Below are 18,199 nucleotides of genomic sequence, written 5' to 3' on the forward strand. Positions count from 1 at the left end.
CTGCTGCCCTTCTCTGGACACGCTCCCAGCCCCTCAGTGTCCTTCTTGGAGCGAGGGGCCCAAAACTAAACAGAGGATGGCCAGGAGGCTTCTCTTGTCCCAGTGGGAAGCACCTCCTCACTCACTCTTTATGGGGCAGAAGCCCCAGCGCTCGTCCTTGCCGTAGTCCTGGGTGGTGGCACACCAGAGGTGCCCATCCTCCCGCCCCGTGCTGGTGCACTCATGGAACCATTGGTTGTCGTACTTGAAGGGGATGGTGCAGGGCTTCCCGTGGGAGTTGCCCTGGATGGTGTAAATCTCTGCAGAGAAAGAGGAGCCCTTCTTTGAGGCTCTGCCAGTGGGAGGCTGGAGGTAAGGTATGCCAGCTGGCCTGGCACGGGGGTCAGCGCCCCCTCCCCATCACCCCAACCCTGCCTGGTTCAGCAACCCCAGCGAGCTGGGACCGAGCTCCCCAGGCAGGAGCCGACCGCTGCAGCACCACCACATCAGCCCACGTTTCAGAGCCAGGGTTTGGGGCACCCTTAATGCCCAAGGACGCCTTACCAGAGTAGGGCACGGAGCACAGATCCTCCTCGGTGCCGTAGGTCCTCCACTGGGATGCCCGCGCCTGGTCGCCCCTGTCCAGGGAGGCGTTGGCTGGGCGGGCACCGAGGTGCTGAGCCAGCTGCTCGCCGAGCCCGCGGCAGCTCCAGCGCATGTTGACGGACTCGCGGTCGCACTCGTAGGTGGCCAAGGGGTGCAGCCCTGCCGTGGCGTTGGCCCCGTGCCACGACACCCCCAGGCACTGCATGGCCCCCACGTTGAAGAGGCGGTTCCGGGAGACCCATTTCCACTGCTGGGCCGCGGCGCTGGCGTTGCAGCCCTTGGTGAGCCTCACCAGAGAGTCCTTCGTCTCCAGGCAGCCCTGGGCAGCTGTGTTGTAGATGAGGAAGGCTTTGGGGTCTGGGTGAGAAAGAAGGGGAAAGGGTTAAGGCACTGCTGAGGGTTCAGCAGGGCACCAAGCACTGCCAGACCATCCTGGCTCTCTTTCTATGCAGGTTAAGCTTTGGGGTGCAACCCTGTGCACAGCACTGGGGACCACAGCATCACAGAATGGTCAGGGCTGGAGGTGATCTCGAGGATCATCCAGCTCCAACCCTCCTGCCGTGGGCAGGGACACCTCACACTCTCTCAGGTTGCTCAGAGCCACATCCAGCCTGGCCTTAAAACCTTCCACCTCCACTTGCTTCCCTGCAGAAATAAGCCCAGGGTTTATCCCTCTGCCTGCCCTCGGGGTGATGGGCTCTGGGCAAGGGGGTGTGGATGGGTGTTTGCACCCAGAGCTGGCTGAAGCCTCATAGCATCCCCACAAAGCATCAGCAAGTGGCCTCTGAGCACCAGAGCTGGTGCAAGGAGCTCACCTGCTCTACCAGCACCAGCTTTTGTTTTGAAGGTGGTGAGATCCTGGCCCAGGCTGCCCACGGAGGTGGGAGATGCCCCATATCACAGAACCACAGTGTGAGGGGTTGGAAGGGACCTCCAGAGATCATCCAGTCCAACCCCCCCAGCCAAGGCAGGATCACCCAGGGCAGGTCACACAGGAACACATCCAGGTGGGTTTGGAAAGCCTCCAGAGAAGGAGACTGCACAACCTCTCTGGGCAGCCTGCTCCAGGGCTCTGTCAGCACCCTCACAAGCATCTCCTCGTGCTGAGGTGGAACCTGGAACCACTGCAGGTCAGGCTGTCTGGGGCTCTGAGCAACCTGCTCTAGTTGCAGATGTCAGTACCAACTGTGGAGGGTCCTTTAAAGCTCCCTTCCAACCCAAACCACTCCATTATTCCAGCATCCCACGTTCAGCAGAGCTGCTCAAAACCAAGTTCCCAAAGGCCACCACCAGCCCTGTGGCAGCACCAGGGGAGCCCATGCCAGTGGCAGGAGCAGCAGCCACCTGCTCTGGATGGAGAGAAGCAGAGCAGGGAAACAAAGAGCACCTCCCTCATTCCCAACTGTATTTGGGGACCTGTCAGAAACCCTGCAGAGCAAAGAAGAACTTTGAAGGTCTCACAGGGCATGAACAGGGCATGAAGGAAAACTTTTGCACACATCTGCAGCTCCTGTGGGCATGGCCCCAGCCCCAGCACAGACAAAACGTAGTGTTGGGATCTTCCAAGATCCCAGAGGGAGCAGAGTGAGGGCATCCCTGCCAGCAGCTGTGGAGGGGAGAAAGGCTGATCTCAGCCCCAGCTTGATGCACTTCCCATGCTCCTGCCTGCTGCAACCACAGAACTGAAACAGTTGGAAAAGATCTCCAAGATCATCCACTCCAAGCATCAGCCCAACCCCATCACAGCCACTAAACCAAGTGCCAGGGCCCCAGGTTTCCTGAACACCTCCAGGGATGGGGACTCCACCACCTCCTTGGGCAGCCTGTGCCAATCCCTCACCACTCCTGCAGCAAAGAATTTTTTCCTAGTACCCAACCTAAACCTCCCTTGGCACAATTGCTGCACCCCTACAGCAATCTCCTGACCCCCAGCACCACCAAGGGCCACTCCACCACATGAATCATCTCCAGACCTGTACAAACCATATCCTGGGCTGCATCGACAGCACTGTGAGCAGCAGGATGAGAGAAGTCAGTCTCCAATTCTGCTCTTGTGAGACCCCACCTGCAGCACTGCATCCAGTTTTGGAGTCCCCAGCACTAGGAGGACATGGAACTATTGAAGTGGGTCCAGAGGAGGCCAGGAAGATGATCTGAGGACTGGAAAAGAGCTGGAGAGGGCTATGTGGACAGGCGGAGAGAGTTGGGACTCTTCGGCCTGGAGAATGCTCCAGGGAGACCTCAGAGCAACCTTCTAGGACCTGAAGGAGGGCACAAGAAAGCCAGGGAAGGACTTTCTACAAGGGCTTGTAGTGATGAGGGGGAATGGATTGAAGATTAAGGTGAGCAGATTTAGACTGGAGACGAGGAAGAAACTCTCGACAGTGAGGGTGGTGAGACACTGGCACAGGGTGCCCAGGGAGGCTGTGGCTGCCCCCTTCCTGGAGGAGTTCAAGGCCAGACTGGATGAAGCCTTGAGCAACCTGGGCTGGTGGGAGGTGTCCCTGCCCACGGCAGGGGGTTGGATGATCTTTAAGGTCCCTTCCAACCCAAGCCATCCTATCACTACAGCCCAGCACATCCCACTGGGGCAGGTTGCTCCAGCTGCCATGTCACTTCCAGCAGGTACTTCACCCCTCACCCCAAGCCCCCCAGCCAACACCACACCAACCACACAACTTTTGGTTCTGTTTGTTTGTTTGAAAGCCAACTGACTTCTTTTTGCTCCACCACAAGCATTCAGCAGGAGTCCAAGGGAACTCCCAGGCCCTGCTACATTTAGCCTTGGCTTGCTTTGGGGTTTTGCCATCCTATGGATTCTGGGGGCTGAAAAGGTTTTCAGTTCCCATTCACCCACAGCCTCACCCTGCCCCAGCCATGATGCTCCAGCACGTTCAAGCAGCAAATGTCCCAACTCAGTGAGCTTCCTGACCTGCCTCTGAAAGGAAAAGACAAAGGGACACTCCTGCTTCACTCGAGAGCTTCAGCAGCAAGCCAGCTCCAGCAGAGAACCATGGAAGCACAGAATCCTTTGGGCTGGAAGGGACCCCTCCATGGTCATCTTCTGACCATCCCCAGGGCCACCCCCAAGTAGATCAGGTTGTTCAGGGTCCCATCAAATTCCACCTTGAATGCTTTCAGGGATGGGGTCTCAAGCAACTCTCAGGGCAACCTGTTCCAGTGTCCTACCACTCTCACTGTGCAGAACTTCCTCCTGAAGCCCAACCTACATCTCCCCTGCTCCAGTTCCAAACCATTGCTCCTATTCTCTCCCCCACAGGCCCTTCTGAACAGTCCCTCCCCAGCCTGTCTGTAGGTCCCCTTCAGATGCTGAAATGCTGCTCTAAGGTCTCCCCAAAGCATTCTTTACTCCAGAAACAGTCCCAACTCTTGCAACCTTTGTGGGGGAGGTCCTCCAGCCCTCTGATCATCTTCATGGTCTCCTCTGGACCCTCCCCATCAGGTGCATGTCCTACCCGTGGTAGGGGCTCCAGAGCTGGACATAGCCCTGCAGGTGAGGTCCCAGCAGAGCAGAGCAAAGCAGAGCAGAGCAGAGCAGAGCAGAGCAGAATCACCTTCTTCATCTGCTGCCCTCACTGATTTGGGTGCAGCCCAGGCTGCCCTTGGCTTCCTGGGCTGCCAGTGCCCATTGCTGGCTTCTGTCCAGCTTCTCATCCACCAGCACCCCCAAGCCCTTATCTGTAGGGCTTCTCTCAACCTCATCATCTCCCAGCCTGGATTGGTACCAAGGATTGGCCTGACCCAGGTGCAGGACCTTGCAGCTGGAGGAGAAATGATGTAGGAGACCCAGTCCTCAGCTGAAGTGACATCAGCCATGACCCCAAAAAAGCCAAAGCTGAGCCCATTCTTCTGGGCCTCTGGGGAGCAGCCTCTGTGCATGTGCAACAGGCAGGAGCCACAGCTGGCAGGAGCCACAGCTGGCAGGAGCCACAGCTGGCAGGAGCCACAGCTGGCAGGAGCCACTTTTAGTTTCTCAAAAAGTATTTTTCAGATCACAGCAAGCGAAAAACAATAAACAAGAATCCATCTGGGGCTGATCTGGGGTGGCTGAAGCTCAGGTCCCTCACACTGAGTGGTGGAGGCATTGTCACAACTGGAGCTGCCTCAATCCTGACCTGAACATCAGGAGAGCAGCTCATCCCCACCAAATGCCCACCTCACTGTGCCAGCAACACCCATGGATGGCATCACCCAGCCCATCACTCTCCTCTTCCTACACACAGCAGGGGCAGCTGCAACCACAGAATCATAGAATCAGGCAGGCTGGAAGAGAGCTCCAAGCTCCTCCAGCCCAACCTAGCACCCAGCCCTGCCCAACCAACCAGACCATGGCACTAAGTGCCCCAGCCAGGCTTGGCTTCAGCACCTCCAGCCACAGCCACTCCACCACCTGCCTGGGCAGCCCATTCCAATGTCAATCACTCTCTCTGACAACAACTTCCTAACAACATCCAGCCTAGACCTCCCCTAGCACAGCTTCAGCCTGGGTCCCCTTCTTCTGTTGCTGGCTGCCTGGCAGCAGAGCCCAACCCCACCTGGCTACAGCCTCCCTGCAGGCAGCTGCAGGCAGCAATGAGCTCTGCCCTGAGCCTCCTCTGCTGCAGGCTGCACCCCCCCAGCTCCCTCAGCCTCTCCTCACAGGGCTGTGCTCCAGGCCCCTCCCCAGCCTTGCTGCCCTTCTCTGGACACCTTCCAGCATCTCAATTCCACCAGCCACCATGAGGACATGCTGACATCTTTAAGCACTTCTGGAGTGATGTAGCATCAGTGCCATGCCCCACTGGTGGCCAGTCCCAGTGCTAGGGCAGGATGAAGCCTCTGGGGGTGATACCACAACGCTGTGCAAGGAGCCAAACACCAGCAAAAGCTGCTCTACCACCAGCACCGCCGTGGCTGCTAGCAGCAGGGGTCAGCAACAGGACATCCTTCACTTAGCTGCTCACCTGGCTTTGCCAGGAAAAATCAATAGATGCTGGAAAAGCCCAGGAGCAGCCCCAGCAGAGGGATGAGGGTGCTCAGCATCGCACTGGGGCTGTGCAGCACCAGGCAAGACTAATGCTTGATGGCAGGCAGGCAGCAGCTGGGTGCCCAGAGGAAGCTGCCCAGACTGGAGGGGGCAGCCCCAGGGCAGGAAAAGCACAAATATCATTTTACTCTAAGAAGAGAAGAGCTGGAGGTAGAAAATTATAGGCTAAGGGTTTTGGTCTGCCCCTGCACGCTGCAGGCAGCTCAGCCCACGGCTCCTTTGCTTGAGGCAGGCAGAAGAGGCCACCCAATGTGTGTCTCCCAGTCCCTGCTGAGACCTGGAGGAACAGGAAAGCTTTAGCACCAGCTCAGCCCTGTCACCTCCCCAGTGCTTCCAGCTTCTGCCCTTGCAGAAACCACCACGAAGCAAGGCAGGGAGCTGGAGCAGCAGCAGGGACAATCAGCCTGAGCTCAGGGCAGGGCAGCAAAGGAACCTGCTGCTCTTCACCCCAAAGACACTTCTCTTTCACATACTTACCAGTAATTTGGGGCTGACTTGACCCCCACCAGTGCTCATGACATTGGCAGCAGCACTTGATGCACTGAAAGGAGCTTTCAGCCTCCTTGACCCCAGCCTGGTAGGCTTCGATGCCTACAGAGTGAACACCTCCCAAGACCACCAGTCCTGTTTTGCATGGTCCCAACCAGCTCCCAGCCATTGCCTGCAGAGAAGCCTTCAAAACATGGCCACAGGCACTGTGTCACAGAGCATTGGCCTGTATGAGGCTGGCTCCAGCTCCACCATTGGTGCTCAGCACCAGAATCCACTACCCAAGTGAATTCTCCCTGCTCCCACCCAGCTCCTGCTGAACAGGATGGATGCAGAGCTCAGCAGGAGGGATGAGGCTGTACCAATGAATCCCTTCTCCCAGTCTGGTATCCTGCAAAGCAAACCCAGCCCATGCAGGCTGCAGCTCCCAGAGGAGCATCCCAATGGGACTGGGAATGTCCTCATCCCTCCCAAGGCCTTCTCTCCTGCACTGCCCTCTGCAGCCATGGCACGACTATGGGGGACTCCATTCAGAGAGCTGGGTTTTAGCAGCCACCTGCAGACCTGAAACCCCACTGGCAGAGCTCCCCAGACACCCTCCAGCTATGGAAACCCCACCGTGGGCAGAGACCAGCAGAGCTCTCCTGAGTGGAGCTCTGCTTTGCAGCCCTGACTGCTTTCCATGCCTCTATCAGCAAGCTGGAGGCAGCATCCAGCAGTCTGCATGGCTGGGACAGGTCAGCATCCTTGCTGGGGTTTGGCTTTGCTGCTTTCACAGTTCCTTCACAGTCAAAGTGGAGCAGGGGCAGGGGTAGGACATGCTGGAGCAGAGCTGTTCTGAGCCAGCCCTGCTCAACAGGTGTGGGCTGGCCCTACGGTGGGAGACATTTGGGGCCAAGCTTGATGGGACCCTGAGCAACCCTGACCTAGTTGGAGATGTCTCTGCTCACTGAAAGGAGGTTAGACAAGAGGACCATTGAGGGTCCCTTGCAACCTGGTGCATTCTATGGTTCTGTGACCCTTTGGGGCAGCCCCCAAGGGAGTTTTCACACCCTCAGCCTGGCTCCAGGTTCTCTTTTTCTTTGTCAGGAAAAAAAGCACAAGTTTTTAGCCAGCAGAAAGTCTGAACTGAAGGGAACTCAGCTCAACCCTTCCCCCAGCAGCTTCACCATCCCCCAGCAGCTTCACCACCCCACAGCAAATAAGGAAAAGCTTCAAAACCTACAATTTTGGGGAGCGTGGGCAGCACTGGATGCGAGAGGCCAAAGTGACAGGGAGGCTCCAGGGGACAGAAGGGGTAGATGTAGAAGCACTGAAGCATGGCACAGAGGTGTCCTCAGCATTGCTCTGTGCCTACCACATCCCAGCCTGGCCACCCTCACCAGGACACCCAGAGCAGCCCTGCTCCATTGCAGCACCCTCCTAGCACCAGTCACAAATGCAAATGTAGAGAGGACTGAAGCTGGGGTCTAGAGCAGAAGTCCTCTGAGGGACCTGGGGTTGTTCAGCCTGGAGAAATGGAGGCTGAGGAGAGACCTTCTGGCTCTACAACACCCTGGGAGGAGGTGGGAGCCAGCTGGGTGTTGATCTCTTCTCCCTAGTAACAAGTGACAGGACAAGAGGCAACAGCCTCCAGTTGCCCCAGGGGACATTCAGTCAGGACAGGAGGAACAAGGTCTTCCCCCAGAGGGCTGTCAATCCCTGCTCCACGGCAGTAGTGGAGTCCCCATCCCTGGAGGGGTTTTAAAGCTGTGCAGATGCTATGCTGAGGGTCCTGGATTGGTGGTGCCCTGGCAGGCTGGGTCAGTGGCTGCACTCAATGACCTTAAAGGTCTCTTCCAATCAAAATGATTCTGTGATTCTCTGGCTGCAGCCCAGTCTCAGTTACCCCAGGCTGGAGCAGCTCCAGGGCTCTGGCTGCAATCTCACCTTACTGCAGCCAAGAGCAAACGCTGGCCCCAGCATGGCAGTGCCCACATGCCTCTGCCACCCCAGGGCTCCTCTGGGAGTCTCACTGGCAGAGCCCTTCGTGCAGCTCTGGGGCTCAGCCCTGTCCTGCAGCCACTCTGGTGAGGGTGCTCCCTGCCCAGCTGCCTTTTTGTTGGGGTGTCCCACAAAATCCCCCTCCAAGCCTGCCTGCACAGGAGCTGAACAGCACAGAGCAGTGAGGACATTCCTCTCCTCCAAACCTCCTGCACCACAGACATGGCTGCAGATGTGGTTTGCTCCAAACCACCTGGCAAAAGGCAGCAAATCCTCACAGCCCAGTGTCATGCCCCAGCCATGGCAGCAAACTGGGCTCCACTGGTGCCCCAAGAGCTCCTCAGGGGCTGCAGACCCCCATGCAAGGAGAGCAAACCTGCTACCAAACACCTCTGTTGGGATTTGGGAGCCCAGGTAAATGTTCTCCCCACACAAGCCTTCAAGAAACCCACCTGTCACTCACAAGCTGCACTAAGAAACCTCCTTCCTTCCTGAACCTCCCGGTTTCATGTGCTCCCACCCACCACAAAGCAGGCCACAGCAGCCCCCAGCCACCTGCTCCATACCACTGCCTGCTCAGCCCATAACTGCTGCCCACAGGTGAGCAGCAGCTCCCAAACCACCTGGTTGGGAGGAAAAGCTGTGGGAAGCAGCAGCCCACTCACAACAAACAGGGTGAGGATGCACCAGGCTTGGGGAGGGGAGGAAGAGCAGCAGCAGAGAAGCAAAACCCCTGGAATAAAAATCAACAGGAGCAAAATAGCTAAGGAGTGGTGTTGGGCAAACACAGCAGGGCAGAGGGAGCCTGCCAGGGCTCAGCCTGCATGGCCCTGTGGGAGGGGAGGGAGCCACTGGGATGGGAAGAAACACAGCCCCCAAATCCATCCTCCAGTGACATTTGGGAGTGCAGGATCCCAGGGCTGCACCCTCAGCACTGCAGGATGCTGTAGGGGCTCAGAAAGGCCTCAGCTCCACCTCAGATTCCATGTTACCAGATGAGCTACTCCTCTGGAAGAAAAGCTCTTCCTGCAAGGAGGTTGCCAGCAAATCCCAGGGTTACCACTGCTGGCATCCACAGCCCCAGCAGTCACTCCAGCTGTGGCTGATGCCACCCCCAAGGTCATGGCATGGAGAAGTGCAAAACTGTGGCCAGTACCATAAAGGGCAGCATTTTTTGGAGCCCTCCAAAGACTGGGAGAGAGAAGGGGTGAAAAATGGCTGTGGTACCCACGGGAGCTCCCACCAGGAGAGCTGGAGCACCCAGTGGAGTCAGAGAGTGGGGCTGGGCTTGATGATCTTGAGGGTCTTTTCCAACCAAAATGATTCTGTGACCCTGTCCCTTGCCAACAACTATGGGAGCAGCCCTGCCTGTGAGGAGAGCACTGCTGCCCCACCTCCCTGCTGAGCTGCTTTGGGGGATCAATGCACTCCACACCACCCCTCCAAGAGGAACTTTAGGTTAAATAAGATACAAAGGGGAAGGAAGCACAGAATTAGCAGCCCCAGGGCACGCCGTGAGCTCCTGCTCAGGGGCTGGCACAGGCACCACTCCTGTCTGCTTGAGAACCACAGAACCACCCACGGAACAAAAGACCTCTGAGGTCATCCAGTCCAACCACCAACCCAACAGCACCATGCCCCCTAAACCACGTCCTCAGGTGCCATGTCTACATGGCTCTTGAACACCTCCAGGATGGTGACTCCACCACCTCCCCGGGCAGCCTGTTCCAACGCCTGACACTAGGTTGTTCCTGAGCCCTGTTTCCTTGAGATCCAATGGCAGACTCCAACCCCCACCTCCAGTGCTCATAATTAGAGGTCTGCATCAAACCCATGATGCTGCCTCACATGCCACAGGCTCACCCTGACCCAGCATGTCCCTGGAGCTCAGCTGGAGCCAGACTTGGCCATGAGCAGCTCTGGGTGCTCCAAGCCAAGCTCCAGAACAGAAGAGTGGAGTTGTTGCTTTGGTTTGGTCCTAAAAAACAAACCTCAGGGACTAAGGAACAGACTTCTACAGGGAAGAAAGCAAAGCTCCTAATGGCCTGGTTGGGGATGTGAAGCACCAGGACCTGCACTTCAAGCAGAGAAACTCCTCCTGGGTTGCCCAGCAGTGCAGGGAGAAGCTGCAATTTGTGTGGGAGCTGCAGGAGACAAGCTCCTTACTTGGCTGTGACCACAACAGCTACCTACCAGCCCAAGAGCTCTGGGCTGCCTCCTGAAGATCTTGGATGGGGTCCACCTTCTGCCTTTCAGCCTCTGCAGACACCACAAAGTCCTGAGATGCAGGCCAGTAAAGGCACTCCGTGGGGGACACCTGCTCCTGGGCAGCTCCAGTGACCTCCCCACAGCTGTGGCAGAGAGCAAGGGAGCAGGAATCTGCCCACCCCTACCTGCCAAAGGGGGAAGGATGTAAATCTCCAAACATCTCCCAGACCCCCTGCAGGCTCCAACCCCACAGTGGCTGCACAGATCCAGCTGTCCCTGCAGAGTGCAGGGGCTTGGATCTCTAAAGGTCCCTTCCAACCTGAGGCACTCTGTAGTTCAGGAGCAGAATTCCAGGTTTGCTGGCTCCCTGAGAATGCAGGGAGAGGAAGGCAGCACCGTCCATCTGATGGGCTGCAGTTGGGATGGACCCACCCAGAGCACAACAGGGAGCCACAAAGGATCCCTCCCAGGGCACAGTGCCAGGCTCCCCACAGATGTCCTGCCCCACACATGTCTTCTCACCCAGACACAACATCCTGTCAGGGGCAGCTTGGACATGTTCTGGGGGGACCAGTCTGGCCCTGGCTCATCTGACCACCCCCAGGTCACTCACCCTGAAGCACCACCCTCCAGCACCACAGACCCCCCCTGACCAGCCAATTCATGCCCACATGTGATGTGACCTGTGGGGCAGCCCTGACACAAGTCCCCATAGATGTGGTTCCAGCAGAGTTGGCTCTGAATTTTTCACCACCACTAAGGAAACTTCCCCAGAAACAACACTGAAGGAAAGATCCAGAGATGTATTTCCCTCCAGCACCATGCTGATATCAACACCCCAGCTGGCACCAACTGGTGGCTCAGAATCAAAGATCCTCCTTTTTCACCACCTGCCCAGCAAGGATCAGCCTCTGGTGATCCACAGCCCCTCCAGGACTGATGTTTACCAGGAAGCTTTCCTCCCTGGCTGCCCTTTGCTTGCCATGTTCAGCACCCAGGTGCAAGACTGCAGTCTATGGAGACTTTCAAACCCTACCTGCAAGCATCCCTGTGTGACCTGTCCTAGGGGAGCCTGCTGTGGCAGGGGGGCTGGACCCCACGATCTCCAGAGGTCACTCCCAACCCCTACCAGTCTGTGAAACGAGAACTGCTCCCTAAATCATCACATCTGGATTCAGGTGGGGGGAAAGCCTCAACCCCCCCCATTCCCATCCTGCAAACACGCTGCTTTCACATGGAAAATCCCCTTTTCGCCCCTGCTGTGCCAGCAGGAGGTGCAGCCCAGGACTGGGCTCTCGTGGGGACGGGGACCAAGGCAGCCACGGTGCTCCAACACCACCCCCACGGTGCTCCAACACCACCCCCCTGCGCCCTCTGCCAACAGCTTCGCCGCGCAGCGCTGCCGAGAATCCCCCAAGCCGACCCACTCGTCGTTTTCTAATCCTTAATTAATTAAAGATGGGTCCTTTAAGAAAAAAGCGCATCTGTGTGGGTCTCTTCTGGGCTCGGAGCAATCCGAGGAATGAGAAAAATGTCGCTGCTGCTGCTGCGGCCTCGGCGCGGTTCATCTTAATTAAACTCCTGCTCCCCAGCCACGCGTGGGGAAACGAAGTGTATCAGTTGCTTACAGGGAGGAAAAAAACACCCAAACAACCCAAAAAGTCACCAAAACTCCCACTTGGAGGAAATGGCAGAGTCAGGAGGGGCTGGAGAGCGGCGGCTGCAGAGGCTCCCGCTCCCACCCGGGGAGCTGCTCCCGCGGGATGGAGCTGTGCAGGGTGGGAGCAGCAGTGAGACCTCCAGAGCTGAGGGACACAGCTCTTTGCTGCCCTTCTCTGAGCACCCACCCGGGAGCCAGGGCAGAGCTTCCCACTAGGGACTGATCAGCTGGAAAACAGGGTTCGGCAGGCAGCAGCTCTGCCCCTGCACAGCAGCCATTTGCTTGGGTTTCGGGGCAAAATGTTTCCCTGGAAAACATTTCGGGAAGAGGGAAGCAGGAGAGAGCCTCAGGAACGGTGCGAGACCCAGCCAGGAACGAAGCTGAAGGGAGAAACCTGCAACGTGGCTTTGACCATCCCCGGGACCTCAGGTCTGGGAGCACCTTCTCATGTGCTGGGGACATCACCTGGGCAGGACCTTCACACTGGAAACCTCCTGCGACCACCGCGCCGCAATGGGGGGCTTCGGGGCACGGGGACAAGTTTTGCACCAGAGCCTGCATCCCTTTTGCTCTTCGTTCTTGCTGGGTTTGTGCAAGCAGCCAGCCCAGCCCCACAGCCCCGGCTTGCCTGGCTGCTGGGGCTGCGAGCCTGCCGGGGCGGCGAGGTCTCAGCTGTGCCCTCTCACTGCCGCCCTGCTCTGGGCACCGAAGCCAGCACCTCTGCTCCCCTCTCCTGCTCCCACATCATCTGAAGAAGATCGAGTTGGATCCTCTTGGATCTGCATTTCTCATGCAACAAACTCTTTCCATTGCAGATGAGAACTGGGGAGGGGGAGAAAGCTTCATGCAGAGGCTGCTCTGTTTCTCCTACAAGCTCTAAAGTATTCTCTGGCTCCCTTTTGCCCCCTCCCCTCATCACAGGCTCTAAAGCCTTCTCTGGCTCCCTTTTGCCCCCTCCCCTCATCACAGGCTCTAAAGCCTTCTCTGGCTCCCTTTTGCCCCCTCCTCTCATCACAGACTCTAAAGCCTTCTCTGGCTCCCTTTTGCCCCCTCCCCTCATCACAGGCTCTAAAGCCTTCTCTGGCTCCCTTTTGCCCCCTCCCCTCGTCACAGCTCCTTGCCTGAAGGTCCTGCACCGGGCAGTGGATGCGTGGAGAAGCTGAACCAAAGCACCAGCAGCACCATGCCCTGCACCCCTACAGGGACCTCATCCTGCCTGGGATGAGAGCTGCTGCCTCAGTGCCACAGAATCACAGAATTCCTTTGGTTGGAAGAGGCCTCCAAGATCATCGAGTCCAACTGTCAGCCTAAGGCCACTAAGCCACGTCCCCAGGAGAGGTCTGTGGGTGCTCAGGGGGTGCTGCTGAGATGGGGCAGCCACTGGTGATACAGAACCAAGGAGCCACTGAAGCCCTGCTCCAGCTTCCCAAACCTGTTCTGGTGCTGGGGGCCTTGGATGTGGCACCTCCACTGTGGCCATCCCTTGCCCCCAAGGGTCCAAGCCAGCACTGGAGAGAGCAGTGGGAAGGTGGGGATCGGGTGGGAGGGAAAACTGGGGGTCCTCAGCCCACTCACCAGTGGGATGCTCAGCAGGAGCAGCCTGGCACCACAGCTGGAGGCAGCTGAAAGCTGCCTTGTTCCTCACCCTGTGCTGGTGCAGGGTCAGCTGCCACTGCACTCCCTCCTCACCGGGACAGAGCTGCCTCTGTCCTCCCCAGACCTGCATCCCACCCGCATTTTCCAGGAGGAAACAACCAGAATGGGGCCTTACAGGCAGCTAAGCCCTGCTGGAATCAAGCAGCCCCTCAAAACCCACAAGAGGAGGAATTCACAGCCCTCAAGGAAATCCTAGGGAGGTTTACCAGGAATTAAGCTGTGCAATGTTGGGGTTCAGCTGTCTCCAACCAGGCACTGCTCTCCTGGACACCCCAAGGTACAGAGCTCTCCTTCCACATCATGGTTTTAATGGCCATGATGGTCTCAGGCTGACTTGATCTCAGAGGTCTTTCCCAACTCAAACGAGTGTACAACTCTGCGACCACCTCTTCGCTCAGACAACTTCCCGTAGCCATTCGGCTCCAATCCCAGGCTGATCCCTCGATCCCAGGCTGCTCCCTTGCCTGGCATGGGATCATTGCTCAACAGCATCACAGCATGAAGCAACAGCAGCCCCAGCGCTGCCTCTTGCCATGTGTCTGCTGGACTGGGAGGAGAGCGGTGGGCAATGGGGGAGGAGGATCCAGTGCCCTCCCATGTTCCTGCTTCCCGATCCTCTCTGGATTTGCCAAACCCATTCCTATAAGATAGGCCAAGGGCTTGCAGTTGCTGCTGGTCAGGCAAAAGTTGTCAGTTTTGCTGTTTTTTTTTCCTCCACAAGTCCAAATCAACGCAAGGAGGCAACAGGAGCATCTCTGAGCCACTGCATTGAGCTGTCCTGGGGTAAAAAGGGCCTGAAATGGCAATCCCTGAGGATGTCCCAAGCAGCCTCTGGCACAGGCTGTCCCCAGGAGGTTTGAAAAATGAAGTTAAAATACAACCTGATGACTTTATTGCTAAAAAAATAAAGGCCATCTGCCAATACCCGCCCGGGCCCTCATCCCATCGGGCACTCTCCTATGGGATTAACACATCGGGAGAGGGAGGAAACACTCAGCACAACCCTTCGGCTCCTTTCCCACCTCCCCCTCCGCGAACTGTCCTCCCCGAGGAAACAAAAGGCCGGAGCGAGGTTGCGGCGTACGGCGACCCGGCGGACGACCCCGACTCTCCCCACCACCACCACCGGAGCAGCTCCAGTTCGCCCCCCGCCCGGCCACGGAAGCGTTTCCGCCGGGCTAGGCAGAAGCTGCGTGTGCGCAGGGAGTTAAACTCGAGTCCGAAAAGCGAGCGAAAAGGCGGCGGAACGGGCGGAGGACAAGGGGCGGCGAAAACGGAGAAAACAAAACGCGGCGGAACGAACCGCGGCCGAGAGCAGATGAAGTAAAACACTCCGCGACAAGAGCAAATCAAACACTGGGGGAGGAAATCAGTCTGAGCGCCGTGACCCCCCCGTGCCCGGCCCGCACCGCTCCGCACTCCCGAGGTGCTGCTGCCGACCCCTCGCGGGGCCGAGCCCCACGAAGCTGAGCCTGTTTTGGGAGGGGAGGCTCCTCCATGCCCCCCAACTCTGCTTTAGTTACTCGCATCGCTCCCTACCCCCACGTCCCCCAAAACAAGAACTCGTAGAAAGCGAGGGAGTGTCGGAGGAAGCTGGGTCCCGGCAGCGGGGGTGGGGGAGCAGGGGAAAGAGGGAGTCGGAAGAAGAGGGAGAGGAAAGGAGGGTCGAAGAAAAGAGGTGTTCTGCAAATGGGGGGGGGGGGGGGCAGAGGAAGGGAGGTCCCCGTAATGAGGGGGGAGTCAGGGGGAGGTCGGAGAAAGAAGGGGTCGGAAGATGGGAGGGTCCCAACAGCGGAGAGAGTCGGAGGAAGAAGGGGTTCTGGCAGTGGGGGGTGTCAGAGGAAGGGGAGGCTCAGTAAAAGTGGGGGGGTCCCCGCAGTGGGAGGAGGTCGCGGCAGGGATGGGGAGGGGGGAGAGGGGTGTGAGGAAAAGGGCATAGGAGAGGAAAAAAAGAGGGTCCCGGCAGCGGATCCCACCTGGGTGCGCGGCGCCGAGCAGCAGCTGGAGGCCCAGGACGCAGCAGCCGAGGGGGGCGCGGAGGGGCCGCGGTGCCGCCGACCCCCTCCCCATAGCCCGGCGCTGCCCCGCTCCGCTCCGCGCTGCTCCCTCGCCGGGGCCGGGGACGGCGGAGGGGCGAGCGGGGTGGGACGGAGGGAGACGGCGACGCGGAGGAGGAGGAGGAGGAGGAGGAGGAGGACCGAGAAAAGGGAGAGGAGGGGAGGGGAGAGGGGGGAGAAGGAGTTACAAAAACCCTGAAGTAGGGAGAAGCAGCAGCAGCAGCCCGGAGCGCCAGCGCCGGCCCCAGACACTGCGTCAGCCGCAGCCAGGCTGCCCTCCCGGTGGGCCCAGCCCAAAACAGCGGCGGGGGGAGCGGGGAGGCGGCGGCTGGGGCTGGGGCTCCGCCGAGGGGGCGGCAGCAGTGGCCCGGGCTCAGGGAGGACCCCGCGGCTCGCTGCATGGCTGGGGGAGCCGGGATGAAAAGAGGGGGTGGAGGTGATGGGAGGGGTGGGGAGTGAAGAGAGGGTTTAGGGGTGAAGGAGGGGCTTGGGAGACAAGAGGAGGTTTGAGATTGAAGGACTTTGGAGCGATAAGGGATGTGGGGGGGGTTGGGGCGAAGCTGGGGGCCGACAGCCTGCGTGCATAGCCTGGCCAGTGCATCCCTGTAGCTCCCTGGGGAGGGTTGGCTCTGCACACACACATGGGCCGTGCATCCCAGGCAGCCCCAATGCCCTCAGAGCAAGGTCGAGGGAGAAGGGACATGCCCACGGTGCTGCCAGCTTCCAGGGTGGGTCTCGCTGTGCCTCAAGCATGGGAGGGTTCCTCTGCTGCAAGTTGCTGCAGTGCAGTTTTGGTTGCACCTTTGGGTGCTTGGAGGAGTCAGAATCATAGAATCATTAAGGTTGGAAAAAAACCTCTTAGATCACCGAGTCCAAACATGGACCCAACACACCATGGCCACTAAACCACGTCCCAGAGTGCCATGGCCACACACTTCTTGAACACCTCCAGGGATGGTGACTCCACCACCTCCCTGGGCAGCCTGTCCCAGTGCCTGACCACAACTGCAATGGAGAAATGTTTCCTAATATCCAACCCAACCCTCCCGTGGTGTGACTTGAGACCACTTCCCATAGCCCTATTGCTAGTTACTTGGGAGAGGAAACCAACACCTACCTGGCTCCAAGCTCTTTTCAGGTAGTTGTAGAGATCCAGGTCCCCCCCCAGGCCTCCTCCAAACTTCTTCCATCCCAGGCACAGTGTCTCAGGTTATTCCATGCCAGCACAGCACTGCCGAGCCAGCCCTGCAGAATCCTCCATCCATCCCTGCAGCAGAGAGCTGTGCAGCTCCTGCCTCACCTGTGGCTGGGGGATGCCAAGGTTAGACTTCTTGCACCTTCCACCCCCACTGCCTGCAGAGCAGCCTCGTTCTTCCAGCCATGGGGGGCTGCTGCAGTGCTCCAGCTCCCCGGGGGCTCTCTGAGGAGCACAGTGTGAGGAGTATCCCAGGTAGCTGTATCCCATATCCAAGAGCTGGCTATAAAAGGCTATAAAACCTTAAACCAACATTTTCACATTATGTTTTCACACCTCCCCTCCCAGCAGAACTGCCCAGACCCTGAGAGCCCCCCTCCCCCTCCCAGAACAGGGCAGCTTATCTGGAAAGTGCTGGAAGTTGGCATTTCTCTGGCTTTGTGCAGCTGTCTGCATGAAGAGGACCCACTGCAACAGGAGCTGGGTGGGGACCACAGATTCCTGCTCCTGGAGGTCCCTTCAGTGCTAAAACCTGTTCACACCTTAGAGACCATCAGCACTAAACCAGTGCAGCTGCTCACACCTTCTTGGAGGTCTGGCTGGAGGCAATGGGTCACTCCAAGGCACCTGGAGGGGATTCAACATCACAACAGGCTTGAAACAAATAAAACCTCCCTAATTCCTGAAACCTGGTGGAGGAAATCCCTATGGAGCCAGAGGAACCATTCAGGCTTTGGCTCAGCTGGGCAAGGCAATGCCCAGCTGCTGCAGAATCGGAATCATAGAATGGTTTAAGTTGGAAGAGACCTCAGAGATCACCTAGTTCCAACCCCCTACCATTGGCAGGTGCTCCCACTAGAACAATTTCCCTCCATTTCTGGAGCAATCAAAAAGCTTTGAAGGGGCAATTGGGAACACCTGGAAGTGTGGTGGCTCCCAGGTGATGCACGTTGAGTGGTTTTGCTCAAAACCTCGCTGGGAAGCCCCAGGGGGCTGGTGTAGGCTGGTGTCCACTATGCTGCTCTGCATAGTCTCAGACCCATCTAAAAGGATCCAACATGGTGCAACCCTGACTTGATCCCATGATTCTATAGTGGTTGTGCTCTGACCCACCTGAAAAGCAGCAAACATCCTTTCCCTGGTGGCTGAAAAGGCCTTGGCATTGCTCATGGCGTGGCAACATGGCATGGTGCAAAGATCTGGTTGCACTGGCACAGAGAGAGTGATGCCCATTGTGCCCATCCCATGGGAGCATCCCTGAGGATGCAGGAGCCTCACCTCCTCCTCGAATTCTCCAGGGGTTTGGGCAGCACAGGAGG

The 18,199-nt window shown here is 58.1% G+C and overlaps 1 protein-coding gene across 2 annotated transcripts in view; it reads right to left on the bottom strand.

The window, feature by feature from the left end:
• MRC2 (mannose receptor C type 2) overlaps positions 1-17,193 on the bottom strand; it is a 34,821-nt gene extending 17,628 nt beyond the window's left edge. The window contains exons 1-3 of one of the 2 annotated variants that reach the window (XM_064174490.1): positions 16,803-17,193; positions 544-942; positions 126-299 (exon numbers count right to left, since the gene is read on the bottom strand). In XM_064174490.1, coding sequence (XP_064030560.1) covers positions 126-299; positions 544-942; positions 16,803-16,875 — 646 coding nt within the window. In that variant the 5' untranslated portion in view covers positions 16,876-17,193. Of the gene's footprint in view, positions 1-125; positions 300-543; positions 943-15,604; positions 15,790-16,802 lie in introns of those variants that run through there. The other variant, XM_064174489.1, reaches the window with a different exon arrangement.
• Between the last annotated feature and the right edge of the window lie 1,006 nt (positions 17,194-18,199).

Source organism: Pogoniulus pusillus, chromosome 40 (genome assembly GCF_015220805.1).
Source record: "Pogoniulus pusillus isolate bPogPus1 chromosome 40, bPogPus1.pri, whole genome shotgun sequence".
Lineage (NCBI taxonomy): Eukaryota > Metazoa > Chordata > Aves > Piciformes > Lybiidae > Pogoniulus > Pogoniulus pusillus.